The 23,775-nt window shown below is 42.6% G+C and overlaps 1 protein-coding gene and 1 long non-coding RNA gene across 2 annotated transcripts in view; both read right to left on the reverse strand.

The window, feature by feature from the left end:
• Positions 1–23,775, reverse strand: part of LOC144503867 (uncharacterized) — a 208,978-nt gene that overhangs the window by 105,301 nt on the left and 79,902 nt on the right. The window lies entirely within an intron of this gene.
• On the reverse strand, positions 1,127–23,383 carry LOC144503865 (transmembrane protein 41A-like). The gene is made up of 5 exons (XM_078228870.1): positions 23,124–23,383; positions 15,650–15,803; positions 14,705–14,866; positions 7,457–7,595; positions 1,127–5,665 (listed from the first exon to the last, which is right to left on the reverse strand). The coding sequence occupies exons 1-5, from the start codon at positions 23,276–23,278 to the stop codon at positions 5,442–5,444; spliced, it is 834 nt and encodes a 277-aa protein (XP_078084996.1). The 5' UTR covers positions 23,279–23,383; the 3' UTR covers positions 1,127–5,441.

The following is a 23,775-nucleotide window of genomic DNA, read 5'->3' on the forward strand; positions in this document are numbered from 1 at the left end:
CCTAAAAGTGGCAACACAGGTGGCCAAGGTGATTAAGAAAGCATATGACATGCTTTCCTTCATCTACCAGGGCATTGAGTACAAGAGTTGGGAAATCATGTTGCAGCTATATAAAACTTTGGTTAGGCCGCATTTGGAATATTGTGTCCAATTCTGGTCACCACACTACAGGGAGGACGTGGATGCTTTGGAGAAGGTGAAAAGAAGGTTCACCAAGATGTTGCCTGGTCTCAAGGGTATTGGCTATGAGAAGAGGTAGAATAAACTAGGATTGTTTTCACTGGAAAAATGGAGGCTGAGTGGGGACCTGATAGAGGTCCACAAAATTATGAGGGGCACAGACAGGGTGAATTGTCAGAGGCTCTTTCCAAAGGTGGAAGTGTCAATTACACGGGGCACAGGTTCAGCATGAAACAGGGAAAGTTTAAGGGAGATGTGCGGGGGAGGTTTTTCACGCAGAGAGTGGTGGGTGCCTGGAATGCGCTGTCAGAGGAGGTGGTGGAAGCAGGCACATTAGCAACATTTAAGAGGCATCTGGATGGGTGACATGAATTGGGAGGGAAGAGGGGGATATGGACCAAGTAAGGGCAGGTTTTTCTTTTATTTAGGGCATCATGATTGGCACAAGCTTGGAGGCCGAAGGGCCTTTTCCTGTGCTGCACTCGCACATCAGGTCACTAGTCTGAAAGGGTTGCACGCAAAAGGGTACACATCAGAAATGTATACAGCTACCTACAGCTGTGACATTAGCTACAATTACAATGATGTGACCCAGATTAGGGCTGGAAGGTGGATCCTTATCTAGCCTGAGTCACATTGAAGATAAAGTGTGCTCCAAAATGTGAAATGGGATAGGACTCAGCTTCAAGAACTTGGCCACAAGAAATACAAACTGTCAATCCAGTGCAGTGGGTTCAGTGTTCCTCTGATTAGAACAGAGTTTACTATCAAACCTATGGTGTACATGCCCCTGGGAGAGCTTGATGGGGCAAGGTAGAGCGGCATTTTAGATTTGATAGAGTGAAGCAGCCTTTACACCAACCAAATGAACCTACTTTATACACGAATGTCACATGCCATCACCATTACTAACTCAGGCTCAAAGAAGGTGGATGGATAACACAGGTATACTCAAATACTTTATTGAGGATTTCAAATTCTGCTTCACTTGTTTAAACAAGTCACATATGAAATTTAAACAAACCACAGATGAGCTCCACTTACAGTGGAGCAAATACTGATACACATGCAAATGTAAACACTCCTTTGGTAAAGTCAAAGTCTTGTCTAGATTCTGGAGCCAAGTGTAGACAAGCTTCAATCATTCCCCACAAACATCTGTTTACAGTCTCAATAGAAAACATCATTCACAATATATGCAGCAGTGCTGACTTGTGTGTATATAAAAACTTAACAGCCGTCATGGTTACAAATCCCAGAGGAATTCACTTAAAAAGTATATTAAAACTCGATTACGGCTGAACACATTATACAAACTCCCCATCCTCAGGCATAAATACTGTGATTATACTGCAGCTAGCAATCTTAAATAGTGCATGGCTCCAAAGGTGGCAGCACCTTGTTTTCACTGCCTGGCTGTGACTAATTCTCCTGGTCAGGAGCCAGCTGTGTGCATACAATTCTGCTCCCAGACCTCCCATGTTAAATATGATGAGTGCACAGACAAAATATTTAATGAAGTTTCAGTATAAGATTGTACAAAGAGTATCATTATGGATCACCTCAGCACTGTTTAAACTTGATCTGAATTCACATTGGACTTATTGGTGCGAGTTGAAGAGTGAAACTGCCCTGCCACTGGAGAGCGGTGGTTATAGGGGGAAGAATATGAAATATAGAATGAGATGGTATAAACTTACTGAGAGGGGAATTAAGTGGTTTAGCATCTTTCAAAGTACATAAACCAAGACTAGGCCTACCATTCCAGATGGTTCAGCAAGAGAAGAAATACTAGAGGCTGAATTACAGCCAGCCTAAGTTCTGGTGGACAAACAATTGAAATAAATTCTGCAGAATAGTATTAATCATCTAGAAAAGCACTGGTTAATCCAGGACAGTCTGCATGGTTTAATGTGTCATGTCTAATTGACTGAATCTTCTGAGGAGGTAATAAAGGAGGGCAGCATGGTTGATGCAGGCCACACAGATTTTAGCATGGCTTTTGACGAAGTCCCACATGACAGACTGGCCAGATTAGTAAAATCCCAAAGGAAAGTGGCAGGTTGGGTCTAAAATTGGCTCAGTGGCAGGAAACAAAGGGTAATGGTCATAGGATGTTTTGATGAACAGGAGGTTTCCAATGGACTTCTACAGGGCTCAGCACTAGGTCCCTTGTTGTAATGTGGTATAAATCGATGATCTATGTAGGGGGCATAATTAAGAGGTTTGCAAATGATATAAAAATTGAGGTTGTTAGTGAGGAAGGAAGTTGGAGATATCAATAAACAGATTTCTTATGGATGCAGATAGCAAAATGGTAAATGAACCTCAATCCAGAGAAGCGCGGGGAACAGAGGGTGAGAGAGCGCATCTCGACAGCTCATTGAAGGCAAGACAGGTCCACAAAGTGGTTGAAGGCAAACGGATGCTTCATTAAAAAAGGCACAGAATACAAGAGCAGTGGGATTATCAAACTGCATAAAAGACTAGACAGGCCGCAGCTAGAACATTTTGTACAGTTCTGGTCACTGCAATGCAGAACATGTTTGCAGTGGAGGGTATTGAACAGATTTAAGGGGATATTGCTAGGAATTGAGAATTTTAATTATAGGCCACGGCTGGAGTTGGAACAAGGAGATTTAACTGAGATGCATAATACTTTGTAGGGCCTGTAAGAGTGGATGGGATGGACCTATTTCTGTTAACAGAGAGGTCAATAACTAGGGGGCAGATTTAAAGCAACTGGTAAAAAGATTAGATGGGAGTTGAGAATTTATTTCACCCAAATGGATGGTTGGGATCTGGAACTCACTGCCTGAAAGGGTAGCACAGAAAGAAAGGAAGAACACTCCCATTTAAATAATGCATCTCACAAGACATCTCAATAGCACTTTACAATCAATTCTGTACTTTGGAAGTAATGGGTTGTAATGTAGGAAATTTTCTACAATGCAAGTACCTCCCTCTCCTTGACACTTTCCCCCAAGAGCAGCAACAAATTTGTGGGAATACTATTAATTCCAGGTCTCACACCATCCAGGATCGAAAGACCAGTGATGTCATTAGGACACTACCATAGAATTTCCAATTTGATACCTAATAACCACCTAACCCACCACAGTAGCAATTGATGGGATCAACATAGCTCGGGATTAACAATAACCATTGCCTGTGTCTTTCATCCTACCATCAAAAATATAACAAGCCCCCAGCATCATAACATGGTCAGTTTTCTTGATTAACAGCATGTCAGATACAATTTTAAATATTAAAAATATTCCTTAAATTCTCCCATGGAAATCAACAAGAATTTTGAACTTTAAGACTTCTGAAGAAAGATTAAGACTTGTAGTAAAGACTGATTGATTAAATAAACACATTCAACAACTAAAGGGCAGATCTAAGGAAGGCAACAGCGCTGGGAGCTCTTCGGTGGGCAGTGCCCATGCAGTAACACTGCATCTGCAAGATTTTTAAACAGCAGTGAAAGTGAGTGGGTATGGGTGTGTGTATCTGTCTGAAAGAGATAGCAGGGTTGTGTACACCAAGAAGGATAGAAATGGCAATGACATGACAAGTCTGTCACCTCCAAGTCAGGCATCACTGTCTTGGGTATGTATTGTTGCTAATTTGCAGCATGGTCTTTCACAGGTTCAAGTATCAAACTCTATAGGAGTACAAAATTCAAACCAGGTGGCTTCTGTAGAAATCCACGGTAAGCAAGTATTTTTCAAAGTCCCTTTGTAACGCACAGAGCTACATTTACTAAGGAGATGGAAGGGGAAGTAAGAATTATCTTATGTTTTCCTCCCCATGCACCCATCACTATCTCCCCAACCCCAGTTGCATTAAGTTGACTGCTTTTCACATTTATCATCATGTGCTGGCTTCTTCCCTGGATATGTTGACAAAGCATTTTATTTTAAAATAAAATGTTCTTTTTTTAAAAAAATGTGTAGAATACATTAATAGTTGGTCAGATGATTAACGTCCTTATTTATTCTAAGCTACAGGGGCTCAGGTAGCACACTCACCAGTGCTGAGGTGCCTCAAAGCCAACTTCTGTTCACATATATTTCTACCATTCCCACACATCTGGTCAGTTTGGAACTCCTTCCCACTCAGCCTGGATTGTGAAACCACGATCTGCTCCTTATGCCTGCCTTTCACAATACCATGAATAGTTGAGGCAGTTTTGAGACATTGGGAACCAGAGTGAGGTGTTTATTGCTAATCTGGCCGCACAGTGCCCTACGATACGAGCCCTACTGCCACCTCTCTTGAAATAAAATAGGACACTCAACCAGCAGCACTGCACATCCACGCAAACACCTGCCTGCCTTCCAGTGCAAGTGATCTGCTGCAACATGAGCCCTGTCAAACGACAGCCCTGCTGGTCTGACAACAGAAACTGAGGCTAGAGGTTGGTCTTCCGAACGTGCAGTATGGCTACAAAATCTGGCGGCACGGGGAGCTCAGCTTTTCCACAACACGAGATACAAGGTCGAACCAGAGGAAAGCAAACTGCCACAAGCAACGGCTATTTATCTCAGGTCTCTGGGGTATTTGGCACCATTGCAAACTCCCAGCACCAGCCAAGGCTGGATAGCTGGACAGAAAAAGAATAGCACCTCCCATGACCTCAAGGTATTCTAAAGTGCTTTACAGCCAATAAAATACTTCTGATGTGAAGTCACTGTTGTAAAGAAGCAAAGGCAGGACAGAGAAGATTGGCCTGTTAGATCAGGTATCTTTAAACTTCTGCAATCCAAAAATGCTCTGTTCTCTCCCCTGGGAGGACAGGTCACAGTTTTTATAAATTGCACCTAGACCGACCTGCATAAATTGGGTCTTGACTAAGCAACATCCACAATTCTGACCAGCTGAGACCTTACTAGGTTTAAGGTGAAAATACCTAGTTAGTCTGTGCATTCACTGCCACATTAGAGTTCCCTCTAATTACCCGTAAAGCAAGACAACAACCCACTCAGATGTGACTGCCAGCTTTATAATCATGTATCTGACGTCATTTGAGGGCAGCGTTAACGAGTGGGCACTTACCAGCTTACAGAGATGCAGCTGGGCGGATTTAACCTGAATGGGTAGCTTGTAGGCAGTGCTTTGAAGACTGTGGCACAGTTCAGATTCTACTGAACAAGCGTCTACGACACAAATAAAACTCCGGATTTTAGATTGTTTCTTCAGATTAAGAACATTTCATACAATAATAAAATTATAAATCACAGACGGGTTAGTATTGGTCATCTCGTTTTCCGGTCGTTGTCCAAGTGCCCATTTTTGACCTTCTCACCCAACTGCAGGTGCTGGTGACTGTAGTGCTTGATGAGTGTTCCTGGGACAAGTGCCACCATGGCAATAGCCAGCAGTTTCATGAGGATGGACCAGGAAAACAGGTTATCCAGGGAAGAGATCTCAGACAGGATGCAGCCAGTCTGGACGCAGATAAAATTATAGGGGAGAAGACCTAAAAAAGGAAAGAAACTATTTGAACCGCTTCTAATGTTAAAACTCAATAAATATTCCAAAAATGTTTTCTTCCTCACTGAAAGAATGACTTCTTTCCAAGTTACAACTGTAGGTAGCAGAACCCTCTCAAGTGCCCAACAAATGTGAACAGTGAGGCTCTGACACAAAGACAAGGAGCACAGATTTCAACCTGAACCTCATCCAATGCACATAAAGGTGAATGGACAGAAATGGGGAACAGGAAGCATGAATGCAGAGTCTCCTCTGACTGATTTGGCACCGTAAGAAGTTTAACAACACCAGGTTAAAGTCCAACAGGTTTATTTGGTAGCAAAAGCCACACAAGCTTTCGGAGCTCCAAGCTTCAGGTGAGTGGGAATTTGGCACCCACAGGACAGGCACAGAATGGGTTAGATAAAGTGAAGTTCTCCCATCAAGCTGCCTTAACAACATTCCTCATGAAGCACTGCTCTTGGCCACTATGCAAGTACAAAATTAAATTCACAAATTGGGTTGCAGGACAAAATGAAGTGGAGATGCCGGCGTTGGACTGGGGTAAACACTGCAAGAAGTCTCACAACACAACAACCCGGTGTTGAGAGACTTATTACTGGATAAAATGAACACATTTTTTTTTAATAACATATATTCATGGAACTTGGGAAATGCTGGTAAGGACACTTTGGTTGCCTGTTCTGTAATGTCCTGAGGTGGGGTAATAGACCTTCTCTCTGAACCACCACAGTGGATAATTTCAAGATATTCTAAGGATAATGGATGATGTGATATATTTCCAGATCAAGGTGGTGTGTAATTTGGAATGAAACTCAGAGCTGATAACAATCCCATGCCATTGCTACTATTGTCTTTGTTGGTAAGAGTGGGAAGTGCTGAAGTAAGCTAGCTGAGTTGCTGTTTGGGATGATCTTTTTTTAAAATTCATTTATGGGACACGGACGTTACTGGCTGGCCAGCATTTATTGCCCATCCCTAGTTGCCCTCAAGAAGGTGGTGAGTTGCCTTCTTGAATCACTGCAGTTCACGTGCTGTGGGTTGACCCACAATGCCGTTAGGGAGGGAATTCCAGGCATTTTGACCCAGCGACTGCAAAGGAATGGCGATATATTTCCAAGTCAGGATGGTAAGTGGCTTGGCTGCGTAAGAGACAAGGACATTTGGAATGCTCAAAATGCAGCTGAACTACATAATTGAAGGGGTAAGATAATAGAAGGGTGGGTGTCAACAGGAGAGGTGGTAATAGAGGGAAGGTTTTAATCGGGGATTTGATGTATAGCCTTTGGTGGGAGAGTAAAAGCATTATAAGGATGGGCTTTGATAATCTGAATGACCTTTTCTCAATGTAAAAACATAATTTTACTTACCACAGATATTGATATACAAGTCGACAACTGAAGTCTAAAAAAAATCCCCCAAAGGCAGGCCTGACCTACACGTTGAGTATAAGTTAACCTGGGTATGGGGTGGTTGCCATTTTGAAATGCCATCAGTATCTGACACAAAGATTGGGCATGTCTCAAACTCCTGCACATCTTTGCAACACTGTATTGTCTGCTTGATCCTTTTCACCAAGTAACAAGGTGCCGGTAAGTAAAACATGTATTTGAGGTGAAAGATTGAGGTTGACTACTAAGGCGAACATGGCATGGCTGAAATGTGGGGGTTGACTTATATGCTGAGTATATGCAAAAACATTATTTTTGGGGATGGAAAATAGAATCATCTTATAAGCTGGGCCAACACAGATTTACAGTGGGAAATCATAGCTTACCAATAACAATGGAGAAGAAGAACTGGGTGAGAGGAACATCGAGGATGGGAGACGTGATGTTTAGGAACCAGTTTGGAGTCATGGGAAAAAACCTGAGGAACAAGAGGAAGAAAAAGAGACTGTTCCTGTTCTCCTGCACCTGTAAAGATAAAATCAGGAACAAAGACAAAATTAAAGCTTCAACCTGGTCAAATAAAACATCGCATCCAAATTAAGTCAATATCAATGCCTGAATCAACATCCTGCACATGACACCTATCCCTTGAATAGATTCAAAATGAATACTGATAGAAAACTAACATTTGATAACAAACGAGCAGATTACACCTCGATTAATCCTACCCTGTGCAATCAATTCATTCTACCTGACTATTGTGAGATTGTTTTCTACTTAGGAGCTCTATGACACTCTTTAATACAGTTTGGTAGAATTAGCAGCCCTTTGCCTTTGACTGTTCAGGCTGCTCCATCTCTCTCTGCCTGGGCTGAACATAGTTCATGGAACTGGTGTCAAGCAGAGGTTAGCATCGTCATGCCAACAGGAGCCATATTTTTCCCAGACTGTACACAGTAAAACAAAAAAAGGGACATGCATGTGGGGACAGAAGAAACAGGGAAGGTATTAAGCAAATACTCTGCATCTGTCTTTACAAAGAAAATACCTGCAATATTGCTTTGTACAGCACAAATATTCCTCATTTATAATCAAATCACTAGTTTTTACTGCGTTATGCTGGAAGAGAGCAGCAGGAATCGGGGCAGTAATGTAATGTTGGAACAGAGTGCATAATGGGAGCAAAACTAAAAGGTTAAAGCAGAGTTACTGTTTAACCAATTTAGCACTCAAGTAGTAGAATATGTTCCCAGCCACTACTAATAAGTCTTTGAATCTTTTTCTGTACTTTTGCAATTTGCCAATCAGCCCATGTATAACTATTGACTTTAAATAAACTAAGGGAACGAGCGAGTTAATTTTATAAACTCCTATACATGAGGAACTTGTATGCAACTTGCTATGTGTTACATGTACATCTGACTGTACACAGAATATACTCTCATCCAATGGGTGGTTTATAGAAGTGTTTGTGGGAAAGAGATTGACAGTAAAATATTTAAATAATGATTCACATCCTTCCTTTCTTCCTATCAGCTAATTCCTCTCGCATTCCAAGCTGTTCATTATTAGCTATGATGTAGTCCCATGGATGAACTTAGACAGGGGCCTTAACAATAATTCAGAGACAGAGACATCACAATACTGAAAAAATTTCTCATTTCCCCTCTAGCTCTTTAGCCAATCATTTTAAATCTCTCTGGCTAATTGACTCAGTTGCCAAAAGCAGAATTTTTTTCTATACTTGCTCTCTCTAAAACCCTCAAGTTTTGAATACCTCGATGCTGCCCACCACTTTTTTCAGCTCTAAGGAGATCAATCCTGACTTCTGCAAGCTCCCTCCAGAGCTCTCCGCCAATGTTCCTCATCCCTGATACCAGTCTCAAATCTCCTCTGCAACCCCTCCAATGGCTTCCTAAAGTGTGGTGCCCAGAACTGGCCACAATACTCCAGCGTAGGCCTAACTTTGTAAACATTCAGCATGACTTGCTTGTTTTTTTTTTAATGCCCCTATTTACAAAGCCAGTTATCCCATACTTTTACCTGACTGCCTTAACTTGCCCTGCAACCTTCAAAGGCTTGCGAATAACCAAATTAAATTTTATTTGCCACTTGTCTGCCACCTTGCCAGTTTGCCTATCTCTTCCCGAAGTTCTGCTATCATCACCATTTACTATTTTTCCAGGTTTAGTATTATCGACAAACTTCAAAACTACATTCCCTGTACCCAAGTCCAGGTCAATAATATTTAGCAAGAAAAGCAATGGTCCCAATACCAAGCACCGGGGATCTGCAAGGCAGACTTCTCTCCAGTCAGAAAAACAGCCATTTACCATTACTCTCAGTCTCCTATATCCTTAGTCAATTATGTACCCAAGTTACTATCATTCTTCAAATATTGTGGTTCCATTTCCCAAATAAGTCTGCCACATGGTATTTTAACAAATACCTTCACAAAGTCCCTATCTTTATCAACAGTTATTTTAAGGAATTCAGATTCGTCAATCACAATTTGCCTTTAACAAATCTGCGCTGGCTGTCCTTTATTAACCTTCTCCAAGTGATAATCAATTTTGTCTCCAGTAATTTTCCCACCACTAACATTACTGATTGACCTGTAGTTATCAAGTTTATCCCTTTCCCCCTTTTTGAACAGGGGTGTAATATTTGCAATCCTCCAATCCTCTGGCACCACTTCCATATCCAAGGAAGACTGAAAGATTGTGGTCAGAGTTTGTCTCCACCCAGGCTTCCATGCATAAATCTAGGATGCATCCCTTCTGAATTGGGGACTCATTAGCATTGAATGATAACCTATTTTGCACCTCTTTTTATATTTTCATACTATGCAATACCTCCACCGTCCTCCTCTACTGTGACATTAACATCCTCTTTCTGAAGACAGATGCAAAATATTTCAGAAACAAAAGCACATAAGAAATTCTTCAATACGGTCATAGCTGGTCTGCACCTTCAAACCCACTTTCCCAGCTGCTCCCCATATCCCTATATTCCCTCAAAGATCAAAAATCTGTCTATCTTAGCCTTATATGCATTCAATGACAGAGCATCCGTAACTTTTTAAGGAAGAGAATTCCAAAGAATCACAACCCTCTTGAAGAAATTTCCCCTCATCTCAGTTCTAAATGATTGACTCCTCATGCTGAAACTACGTTACCATGTAATACAGCCAGCCAGGAAAACAGCCTACCAATGTCACACATCTTCAGAATCTTGTATGTTTCAATGAGATCACCTCTCAATCTTCTGAACTCCAGAGAGAAGACCCAATTTACTCAACATATCATAGGACAATCCTCTCATGCCAGGTACTAATCTCGAGAACCTGTGCTGTACCACCTCCAATGCAAGTATATACTTCTTTAATGATGGAGATCAAAGCTACACACAGTACTCTAGGTGTGGTCCCACCAAAGTCTTGTTCATTTTTCTTGTAGTCCAATCCCCTTGCTAAGTTCAACATGCAATTTGTCTTCATACCTGCATGGTAACTTTGTGTTCCTTGGATGAGCACACAAGTCCCTCTGAATATCAACATTTATTAATTTCACATCTTTTTAAAAATAACCCCCCATCTGCCTACACTATACTCCTTTAGCCGTTTGGTTACTCTGCAAAGATGATAAAAATATTTGTTGAATACACCTTCCATTTCCTCATTCCCCATGATAATTAATCTTTTTTCTGCCTCTAAGGGATCAACGTTTACTTTAGCTACTCTCCCCCTTTACATACATCTGCAAAAATTCTTACAATCTAATATTCCTGGCTGGTTTACTCTCATTCAAGCTTTTCCCGTTTCATCAATTTTGTGGTGATCCTTTGCTGGTTTCTAAAACATTCCTAATCTTCAGGATTACCAGCACTCCAGGCAACATTTTAAGCTTTTCCGTTTAATGTATTATCCCTAACTTCTCAGGAAGTCATGGAATATCTTTCTTGCTGAGAATCTGTTTTTGATTTAAATGGAAAGTGCCTTTGCTAATCATTTTGAATAGTTTCTTTAAATGTTTTCCACTGCTTATTTATATCCAGTTTTTAGTCTATTTACCCAATCGACTTTAACCAGCTCTCTCCTCATATCTATGCAATTGGCTTGGTTTACATTTAAGATTTTTCTTTAGGACTTTTCACAACTTTTATGTCATTTTTTACTATCAGAACTAACCTTGCTTCTCTACTTCTGTCTGCCGTTTCCAAATGTTGTTCACCCTGGAATATTTATTTCCCAACCTTGTAACCATGACTCTAATGGCGATTAGATATAAAATGGTCATCACTATTTGTGCCACTGGTGCAGCTACCTTGGGGCGAATGCTTTGTGCATTTAGATAAAAGAGCCTTTAATTTTTTAAAAATACCATTACTTGCATGCACCTTGTTGGCTGATGCAATATGACTGTTAAACACACTGTCCCTTCCTTCTTGTCTTTTACACAATTGTTACACTGTTCTATTGTCTCAACTTTTCTATTTGAACAGTGTCTACCCTCTAACTATACTGTGCCCCATTCTCTTCCTTTCCCTCCCCCTTGTGAATTGCATCCTGCACCAAGGTTCCATGGTCAGTTTGCTCATCCACATTGCAGTCCTTGTTCTCAGCCACAGCTAGCAAGTACCTTGTACCTGCTCGTCAATATCAAGGGCTGATGCTTCAATCACTTTATGCTGGATCCTCATACATATCTGATTCGCAGCCACACACTTCAATCGCTGGCCATCAACCACGTCGAAATAAGGGGCATGAATGCCTCCCGAATCAAAGTATCCTGATAACATTCCCCCTCTTGGAAGTACCACAATGCCTGCACATCAGACTCCAGCTGAGTAACCCTGAGCCAACGTTGCTCAATATGCAAACACTTAACGCATATATGGTGGTTCATTGCACAAACTCCCACATGTTGCAGCCGCAGCACACTAAACATGTCTAACCTTAATTACTTAGCTAATTTACTAAAATAATCGCAAGCTCCAGTCCCCTGGCTTGGAGACAAAAGAGGTCACCAGCTACTGGAGGAAAAACAAAAATAAAAAGCAGCATCTCCTTCCCCTTCCTCTGCACCAAACAGACTTTACACAGTTCACAGAACACTATGTTCTCAGGTCACTCTGTGCTTCCCAATCTGTGTGGTGGCAAACAGTCTATTTACAACTCTCACCCAAATTACAATCTGACTGCTGAGTCAGATTCCTGTTACCATAATTATTCAGGTAATCGCTATTAATAAAAGCTAACACAAATTGGTGGAAGTGGCAGTTAACTAAGTATGTTAACAACTTCGCAACTTTTCTTTTGCAGTTTTAAAGTTCTAAGTCAGCCAACCATTAATCTAAGATACAGCTTCAGAATTTCATCCAGAAAGATCCCTTCTCCTGTCCTGCTTGTAGCTACTTCGACCAGGAGATCTGCTGCTATTGTACGTCACTCACATCTTGTGCCATCCTCGCACATCCACTGTAGCTTATCTGAAACTGCCCTGTGAGATGCATCACCCAACTGCACCTAGATCAACCCCTCTGTTGCTAGAGAGATCCTACTTGCACCAAATTCCTGATTTAGCACTAGGTTCACAAAGCACACTGTTCTCAGAACACCGCTGTGCTTCGCCACTCTTATTTAGTCCCTATGTGATACTCTTTGCCTCCACAAGGTGATCATTTTTTGTCCTTGATCAGCCCCACCATTCTTTTAACTCTCCTTTTATTTAGAGACAGGTACTGTCAGAATTAAACACTGCAACATATTAGACAAAACAGGGAAGAGACCAGTACAATGCTATGGTCTACTCTAGGAACATAACACGAGTAGGCCATTCAATTATAACATGGCTGATCACCTACCTCAAAGACACTTTCCTGCACTACCTCCATATCCCTTGATGTCATTAGCCTCCAGAAATCTATCAAATTCAGCCCCTCTGCGCCACCATTTAATCAGATTGTAGCTGATTGTACCTCAACTCCATATGCTAGCCATTACTCCATAATCCTACAATACCCTCACTTAAAAAGAAACCCCAGTATTAAATATTAGAATTGGCTTCCAAGGCCTTCAGCATTTCAGGGGAACGATTCTCCCATCCTACCGCGTTAATTTTTTAATGCAGTGGGCTGGGAGAATCCCGCAGTGGGCAATTCGCAGGGTTCGTGCGCGCATTCGCGCCCCACTAGCTTCTCCCAGCACTGGATTTGCGGCAGCATCTGCTCTGTGCCGGAAATCGGCAGGAAGGCGCAAAGATCATTTAAATGGTCATTTGAATATAATTTAAATGAGATTAGCAGGCCCAGGATTGAAGTCCCTGGGTCTGCTAGTATCTCCCTCCCCGCCAGAGCGGTTCACTCCAGTGGGATTACACTAGCTCCCCACTAACGGGAAACTAGCGGCCCGACCTCGCTCGAGTGAAGGGGGGCAATCGGGGCCCTCCAGAGGATCTGACGGCAAGGGGGTGCACCCTGGGCATTGGCACACTGGCAGTGCCAGCCTGTGCCCTCTGGCACTGCCCAAGGGACAAAGTGCCAATGCCCAGGGGCACTTTGGCACTGCCCATTGGGCATGGGGCTGTGTCAAGGTATGGGGCTGGGGGGAGGGGAACGATGCTATCAGTGGGGGGCGCTGCCACTTTGCACAGGAATCAGTGCGGGGAGGGGGGAGGCCAGCGATCAGGACTGGCTTGGGGGACGGGGATCTGTCTGCTGGGGGAGGGCTGGAGATCGCAGCGGATGGGGGGGGGGGGGCAGAGCTGGCATTGCGGGGGTCACGGGGCTGGCCTTTGATCGGGAGGCCGGCAGTGCAGGGCCACTGCACATGCGTCGATCTCAGCCCATGTGCAGTGGCCCACTCAGCATGCTGATTGCAGCCTCTCCAGCGGGGATACTCCCCGGCCCCTGAAATTTAATGATATTCATGCAGGTGGCCTCTGCAGTGCACAGATTGTGGGAGATTCTTCTCTGAACTCCCACTGAAGGAACCAGCATGAATTACTCCAGTTTTCATGTGAATTCGACATGAATTTTTTGGGGAGAATTCCACCCCTGGTCTTTAACTACCGTTTGAGCAAAAAAACCTGAAAATCATGCTCCTTTGCTCTGGACCAAACAACATGGGTTCTCTATAACAAACTATCAATTCCCTTTATTTTCAATTAGATCACACATTCAACATTTTAAATTCAAAGGTACACAACCCAAATTTATGCAACCTGTCCTCAATTTACATAGTACTTATCCCAGTTAGAAAACGCTGGAGTCAAGTCTCTCTCCAGGCATTTAGTACATTCATACTCAGGGCTGATACTCAAGTACAGTAGGTGGTGCTGTCTTTTGGAGGAGTGATTAGTCCGAGGCCCTATTTGTCGGTCCGTAAAATATCCCATGACACATGGAAGTTCCTCTTGCCACATTTATCTCTCAATCAGCACAATTTAAATGGTCATTTACCTTAGTGCTGTTTTTGGAGCCGAGCTATGTGCAAATTGGCTGTCATGTTTGAACAATAACAAATCTACTGGCTGAAGAACAATGTTGGCACACCCAGCATTCAAAACAAGCTTTCTTTTCCCTCTTCCTAAATGCAAGCCACCATGAAAAAGCAAGAGGATTAGGTTACTTACCTTCTGCTGCAGCATTGAGAGTCTCTCAGGAAATCGATGCACCAGGAACTGTTTACCGTACGTCTTGGAGAGCAGGAAGCAGAATGTTGCTCCAACTGCTGTTAAAACACAGCACAAGGCAAGACCCAGCCATGGTCCAAATAATGCGCCTGCTAATATATTCTAAGAAAAGATAAATTAGGAATGAGTTGGTTGATTACAGCCAAGGTAGCAGCTAAGGCACTACATCCGCCCTGAGCATCTCTGGGCTAAGGGATGGGGAAAGATAACAAAAATCAACCAGAGTTTCTACTGCAGGGTGCTCATGGGCATTGGAGTGCGGATAGGATCACTAATGCCCTGTTTGGTCACATTAAAGCTCATTGCTTGATGTCACATAAGAAAACTGCCAACTTGGTACCCAAAGATACCTTGTACTCAGAATAATAATGCAGAAAATGCCAACACCCCTAGGAGAGGAATCAATAGAATTTTGTAGCTCAGAACATGGCCATTTGGTCTGCCCTAGAACTCTCTGATTATTGCCATGAAGCACTTAAATTCCATTTACAAAGGAGAACCTTTTAACTTTTAAGCAGTTTACAATGATCTGCCGGCTCTTCATCAAACGGTAGGGGCCAATGGCACAGGTGCATTTAAGGGGAAGTAAATGAGGGAAAAAGGAAAGCAAGTCCAGACTGAAGGGTGGGAAGAGGCTCATGTCCAGCATAAACACTGGCATGGCCAGTTGGGCCAAATGACCCGTTACCTGTGCTATAAATACTTTGTAATTTAACTAGTGCTGTCTTTGTTTTATTTCTGGAACAGTAACAGCCTCTAACCATTCGTTGATGAAAATATTCCTTTTTTTTTGCATTGCCAAAATGCTTCATGGAAGTTATTCATATTTACACATTTTAAAAAAGCAACACCCAGCTGCCCAGGTCATTAGTACGCAATACTTGCCAGGAAGGAGGAGCCAGGGATTGCAAAAGTCTGCTTGTAGAGATACGCACTGCAAAAGAGCAGTAATACATAACCAGCATGCTGGGCTCTGTAAGACTGCAGCAAGCCAGCAATTGCTCGCAGCTCTTCCAGGTCAGATGGAAATGTCAGTGACCTGCGGAAAACAAAATACAAGAATAAGATTATCACTGAAAAATGAGACTACAGTAAACACATCCACGCAAATCCTCATTCAACTAAGGGAACTGTACAATTGTCTACAAATATTTGAACAAAGAGGAGTAAAAATTCATAGTACAGAAAATCAAGGCTGCAAACAAGTAAATTAATTAGGGATCAATTGACAACAAACTTGGCTTTTAAAGCTCTGAGCATTGCTGCTCGTGAAGTGAAAAGTGTTACAGTTCTGAAGTCTTGGGAAAGACTGGCTTTCCTAGCCAACACCAATGTCAATAACAGAATATATTCATAGCAGCAAATGTACAGCAATGGCTTTACAAGGAAGATTTAGCCAGAGACTTTCCCTGGGTCTTTGAAAATGCTGCAGATGAGGTAACATTACTCCATTCCAATTCATTTGGGACTCAAACATTTTTTGACAAAGTTTCTCTCAAAAGACTTAAACTAAAACTAATAGGAATCAAATATAAATACATGTTTAAGAGGAGAAGAAATGAGATGTTAACCTAAGCTAGTTATAAAGATCCAATGGCACTAGGAAGTTCTCAGTATCCTGGTAAAATATTCATCCCTTAACCAACATTGCCAAAACAAATCAATTGATTATCTTATAGTTTGAGGACCTCGCAGTGTGAAAAGTTTGCTTTCTAATAGTGACTACACTTTAAAAATAAAAATAATTCAATGTTTGCAAAGTACTTTGGAAGGTATGGAAAGGGTGAAAAGTGCTATATAAATGCAACTTCACTCTCACTGTTCAAAAGTCAATGGAATAAAGTGGTCAGTGGGAACATGGATATTAAGTTGTTTACATGACAGGAAAGAGAGTAGCAAAGTGTTTCCCAGACTGGTGAAAGGTATATAGTGTGGTTGCCCAGGGATCGGTATTAGAACCAATGCATTTCCTGAACTATATTAATGACCTAACCTTTATTGTACTAGGGAGATTACAAATTCTGGGGTTGTTCTCTTTAAAGAGAAGGTGGGGGAGGAGATCGGATAGAGGTGTTCAAAATCATGAGGGGTCTAGACAGAATAATTAGAGAGAAACTGCTCCCGTTGGTGGATGGGTCGAGAATCAGCAGACACCAATTTAAAGTGAATCACAATAGAATTGGAGGCATAGTGAGAACATTTTGTATTTATATTGAGCGAGTGATTGGGATCTGAAATTCAGTGCCTAACAGCAAGACGAAAGTAGATTCAATCTTGGCTTTCAAAAGGGAATTGGATTGATTACCTGAAGAGATAAAAGTTGCATGGCCAGGGAGGAAAGGCAGGAGATGGAACTCTGGCAGGAAGACAACATGGACAGATGGACAAAATGGTTTCCCTGTTTTGTATCCATTCTACAATTCTAAGGGGTAATCTTGAGCCAGGGTGGAGACAAGGGAATAGGACAGGTTTAATGCAGCCACACAGCAGTCACTAGTGTGATATGGACACAAAAAGCTAATCAATTACAGTTTTTCCTGCAATAACAGCGCTAGAAGTACTCAGCCGGTCTGGCAGTGAGGAACAGAGTTAACACTGAGCTGAATATGACTCTTCAGTGTTACATTGTGCAACGGGTCGTGTGAACGCAGCCAATATTTGTAAAGAATTTATAACGTGAGCTCTATCAGATTCTAGCCTATCGAATGTTCAGATTTCATTGAATCACAGGAATTGTAATATTCTTTCAACATCAGTATTAACTGTTCCCTGGAGCTGGAGTTATTCCATTCTGATCTATTTCTCTGCTCTTACCCTACACACTTTAAAGTGTTTTAATTTATTCTTCAGTTCAAGATTAGGAGCTTCAATTGGCCGCTGTGCTAACTTATTTCTAACATCCCACTTTGGACTTTCATTAGTAATAGTCGCTTTTGGAAAAGAGGAAAACTAAAGGCCAACGGTACAGTACATGATGGTCATTAAGAAATCCCAGAGAAAATCCATTTTCCACTCATTTTTACTGCTTGGCTCAGGAGCCTTCTTGACTTGCTTTAAAAAGAGGAACATGTGAAGGTTGCTGTCTCCCTCCACCAGCAACAAGGATATCCCAAGTCAACGATAAAGATCTATCTTGGGCGAAACATGAACTACTCGCAAGAGAGCCCTGCAACAGGAATCCTACAAGAAACTTATCTCATGGACCACTCTAGCCATCAAACAAATTGTGGCTGTGGCTATCCAAATCAGAACACCACTCACATACTGAACTCTTACCCTGAAAGATCCATTCCATGCTGCATCAGCTGAACCTGTTGAATGAATTATTAACCTCAAAATCGAACTAGCTCTGCTGCCCCAGCCGTATGAAATATATACGAAATTAAATAGAGAATGCTGAAGAAACCCATTTGGGAGTGGGGAGAATGTGGTACTCACTGTCACAGGGAGCGCTTGATGAGAATGGAATAGATCTATTAAAGGGGAGTTTAGGTCAGCATACAGCACAGAAGAGGATTAAGGGAATTAGAGTTAGATGAGGAAGAATGGGAAAAGGTTGAGTTCAGCATAGACATCAGCATGAGCTGGCTGGGCCAAGTGGCCTGTTTCTGGTTCTCGCTATTATATACAATCCCACATTACCGGTTTGCCAAACAGCAAAGAATAGTCTTTCACCTTTCATTTCTCCAACTGTTCCTCAACCACCTCGGCTTTGGTGTAGTATCATTGCACATGTCCATGACTCATTATTTCCACATTATCAAATATTGGACATATATTCCACACAAATTCTGGTGAGTGCATGTGCAGCCAAATAAGCATATTGCAGATACATATTCAAATCTTTACTTTCTTTCCTTTCATAGTCAATGCCCATATGTATAAAACCTCAAATTCTACTTTTCCTTAATATTTTTACAGAGCTGTGTGTCTATATTTTTAGATCTTTCATCTCATCCTCTCCCTGAGAAGATTATATTACTAATTCTGGTTCTTATTTCCCAAAAGGCACTTCTTTTTAATGTACTGTGATCTGCAATTGCCCATCTAATCCCTAAATTATCTACATCATTCCTCTCAATTTGCTACACCTCCTAATTTTGATTAACCAACAAATTGATTATCCTAATCTATTTACCACAGGTGGAAAGCAAGAGACAAATTATCTAGAACAGGGCAAATGCTATATCTAATGCAAAAGATAAAGAAAGCTTGCATTTATTTAGTACCTTCAACATCCCCAGGCACTTAAGAGCATTATCATTGAACATTTCTTCTAACACTAGGCCACAGGGACAGGTATCAGGACACATAGATCAGAAGTAGATTTTAAAGGAGCATCGCAAAGAGCTAGAGGGGGAATCCCAGTACATAGGGTCAAGACTACAGAAGAATGGCTGCCAGTGAGCAATGATTAAAATCTGAAACGCGTAAGAGTTCAGAATCAGAGGAGTGCAGATAAATATCCCATGGCTTGTAAGGCTGGAGACAGTTACAAGTAGGGCTGAGGACATTGAGAGATTTGAAAATAAAGATGAGAATTTTAAAATTGAAGATCAGGAATCAGCATTTTTTTAAAAAAATTGTTCATGGGATGTGGGTGTCGCAGGCTAGTCCAGCATTTACTGCGCATCCTAGTTAACTGCCCTTGAGAAGGTGGTGGTGAGCCACCTTCTTGTACTGCCACAGTCCACATGTTATAGGAACACCCACATGCTGTTAAAAAGGAACTACCAGGATTTAGGGTAGACCATTTATGACAGATGAGGAGACATTTCTTCACCCAGAGTGGCGAGCCTGTGGAATTCATTACCTCAGGAACATTGAATGTATTCAAGGGGCAGCTAGATATAGCACTTGGGCAAATGAGATCAAAGGTTATGGGGAGAAAGCAGGATTAGGCTACTGAGTTGGATGATCAGCCATGACCGTGATGAATGGCGGAGCAGGCTCGAAGGACCAAATGACCTCCTCCTGCTCCTATGTTTACCGAGTGTACATCAGCAACCGCAGCAATATTCAGTGAAGACTTGGTGTGAGTTAAGACAGAAGGAGCAGGCTTTTGGATGAGGACACCTTTATGTTGGGTGCATTGAAATAGTAAAGTCTAGAGACAAAGTCATGGATAAAGGTTTCAGCAGGAGTCAGGGACAAGAGTTGGGTGATGTTATAGACATGGAAGCAGCAATCTTAGTGATGGAGCTAAGTGGTTGCAAGCGAATTAGATCAACAATGAGAAACATTTAAACACAGAAAAAGACTTTACTATTCCAGTGCACTTCTGGCCAGCCTTCCATCTTCCACACAACATAAGAAAGAATATAAAGAGATTAGGAGAGAAGTCAAAGGAACAATTAAGGCAGCAAAGAGGAACTATGAAATGACTTTGTCAAGGAACATGAAACAAAATAGTAAACTATTTTACAGACACAAAAGGAAGGTTGTGATGGGAATTGAATCATTAAGAAATAGACTGGGTAATACCACAGGAGATTTCTGCTCACCCAGTTTTGGATGTTGGATAAAACAGTGTGACAAATCAGAGACAGAGGAGAAGTCAACAGAGGTTGTAATGAGACAGAGCTAGGTGTTGTAAGTGTACATGTGGAACCTGTTGAGTTGTTGGATGATGTCTCCATGGATGAGAAACAGGAGGCAGCTAAAGATCGATCCTTGGAAACATCCATTTACTCACTCTTACTTTCTGCCTTCTCTCTCCTTAGCCATCCCTTTTATTCATACTTTTGTTATGTTTAACACCTTGCATATATAGCATTGTAAAATGTCCCATAAGGCTTCACAGGAGCATTATCAAACAAAAAGCCAGTTAAAAAAGATGTCAAGATAAAGGCAAAATAGTGCAGATGCTGGAATCTGAAACAAAAAAGCAGAAAATGCTGGAAAAACTCAGCAGGTCTGACAGCATCTGTGGGGAGGGAATAGAGCCAACGTTTCTAATCAGGATGACCCTTCGTCAGAGTTCCTGATCACTGATTCCTTTACGCTCTGACAAAGGGTCACCCTGACTCGAAACGTTGGCTCTATTCTCTTGCCACAGATGCTGTCAGAACTCCTGCGTTTCTGTGTAAAAAGATATCGTGACAGGTAATCAAAAGAATTAAGTTTTAAAGGAGAACTTTATTAAACACTATTGCATTTGAAAACTCCAGAATCAATGTGGGGGCCTCTCAGTCTTGATGCTCGTCTGAAATTCTGCAAGTTTGGTTTTGATTGGTTTAATCTGTCGTCAGGGATTATACCTGCAGGATGGTGAGGCATTTCACATCAGAATACAAGTCCACAGAATCTATCCTAAGAGTTTACAATGTACTAACATAACAATTAGTGGGGACATAAAGGAAAAAACTCACAGCAGCTTTCACAACCTCCAGACATCGCAAAACACTTTACACACTTCTGAAATACTTATTTGGCTGTAACGTTGAAATATTAGCAAGCATCTCAAGATTCTTTACAGAGGAGAAATGAAGACTGAGGGGTAATGGAGGAATTAGAAAATATAAATACTTAAACTTTAAGGAATAGCTGGGCAGATTAGTTCAGGGAAGAGCAAAAATTGAAGTTCTGCCACAGGTAATGGAGTGGGAAATCCACAGAAGATCAAATTAGTCCTGTCCAACTTCCCAATCACTTCTGTCCTACCTGATCACTGGTTCATTTCCCGGAAATGCATCGGAATTTAAAATCACCCACGTTTACAAAGCCCTTCCTGTACTCCCAAATTGCACATCACTCCAATGCCTCACCAAAAATAGAAAGGCAGGACTATTTTAACCTGCATCCACCAGTACTGTACCCAACGTTATAGAATAATAGACCTGTGTTGCACTGGCTCCCATGGTGACTGACCTGCACAGTACTGGTCCCCAGTGCTATATGGTGAAAGACCTGAAAAGTATTGTACCTCAGTGCTATGCAGTAACAAGGCCTGTCTCGTACCCCTGTGCTACATGACAAGGCCTGTATAGTACTACATCCCAGTGCTATACAGTGACAAGACCTGTCCCGTACTGTACCCCAGTGCTAGACAGTGACAGACCTGTATAGCAGTGTGCCCCTCAAACCTGCATACCAACGCTGTAATCATATTCTGTTTTCCTGGTCATAACTTAAGTTTGGAAGGACAAAGTCTATGAAGTCATTTTCCAACTTGCATCTTTCAGTTCAAAGGGGCAAAGTATAAAGATATACACAATCAGTTATATTACTGAAGTAACAACATTGTTTATGGGCAAAGACTCGTACGAAGGCAATACCTTGAGTTGTTTCTGGTCACTTTACAGTGGTGGATATGGAGGGCACAGAATTGCTGGAAAAGAAACTTCAGCTTCATCAGCATGTGAAATGAGAAGACAAGTATCTAACAAAGAGTCTTTACCAAAGACATTGAAATTTTCTCTTCTCAGACACTGATGGATCTGTTTCTTCCCAGCATTTTCAAATTGTAATACAATTGTTGATTTTAAACAGTTTCAGCAGTGAGCTATAAGAAATGAGAGTTTGCAGACTTAGCTCACCACTTGCTCCTATTTTTTGAGGAGCAATATAATCCAACTGAATTGTGTTGAATGGTCAGAAACATTGGAAAATGTGTACATAATGAGAGAAATCTATCAATTATCTTTCCAAGTTGAAACTTCACAGCACATTGGAACCAGAGAACATTAAGAGATTTTCAAGCTGGTGAGAGGCTTTGACAGAGTGGGGGGAAATCTATGCCTTCTGGCAAAAGGGTCAATGCCCTGAGGTCATAGATTTAAAATCAGTATAAAACGACCCAGAAGGGAGACGAGGAGAATGTTTCTAAGGTTACAACTGTTGAAAAAGTGCTGAAAGTGGTTTCCATAAAGAGTGAGTTGGACACGTACTTGCAGATGAGCAGTTGAATAGGGTTATGGATAAAAAGCAAGTGGGGGAGGTGGGAGTGCTAAAGCAGGATTGTTCTTTCAAAGAGCCAGTACAGGCAAGAAAGCTAAAAGGTCTCCTTTCTGCGTTGTTACGTTTATCTGATGCTAAATCCCTTTCCTGTAACTTGTTAAAATCCCTGCCTTGGTGCCAGTGGATGGTGATCAATGTCACTCACGTTTCACTGGGACAGAAAAAGATTCCAAAGAGCTGCATTTCGTTATAAGGAGTCTCCTGGCTGATCCTTCACCCTCAAGATGGTTTATTTTAAAGCTGATGGTGCTGTGTGTAAAACCGGCTGCCGCCTGTCCTAAAGTGAGGACATTTCACCGGGTGAAGCTGGAGCCTCTCCTCCAGCAGCCAGTGCCCTCACCACAGCCTCTGCACCATACGAGCCCCAGCTGGAGCCTCCCGAGAAACCGCGGCCTTTTACCTGGGCTCCTGCCTCTCCTCCTCCTCTCCGCCGCCGCCGCCGCTCAAAGGCACCCGGCCGTGCACTGCATGAGGCAGATTGCTGGACAGCACGTACAGATAAACCGTGGCAGCGCCGAATATTACCAGCAAGCCAACCGGAAACTTGGTCGACATGAACCCGGGGAGCTCGGTGAATCCGGAGGCGGCGGGCCGGCAGCTGCAACGTCCTCAGCGGCTGAGGCAAGAACCGCGAATGGCCACGATTCGGAGGCCGCCCGGCGTCGTGGACTGCGCGCGCAGCCCGCTCGTCACCTGACCCGGAGTGCGCAAGCGCCCAGGGACGTCACTAAAGCCCAGCTGTCATGGCAACCGGAACAGGCAGCCGCCACCGGGGCGGGGCGGAGAGAAAAGGCTGAAGCACGTGACCCTGCCAACGCTGACCCTATCCCCCGCTATCTTCGAGCCCGCCCCCACCATCACAGACCCCGCCCCCACCATCACAGACCCCGCCCCCACCATCACAGACCCCGCCCCCGCCATCACAGACCCCGCCCCCACCATCACAGGTCCCGCCCCCGCCATCGCAAGCCCCCCCCCGCCATAGCAAGCCCCGCCCCCGCCATCGCAAGCCCCGCCCCCGCCATCGCAAGCCCCGCCCCCGCCATCGTAAG

This window comes from Mustelus asterias, chromosome 14 (assembly GCF_964213995.1).
Source record: "Mustelus asterias chromosome 14, sMusAst1.hap1.1, whole genome shotgun sequence".
Taxonomy (NCBI): domain Eukaryota; kingdom Metazoa; phylum Chordata; class Chondrichthyes; order Carcharhiniformes; family Triakidae; genus Mustelus; species Mustelus asterias.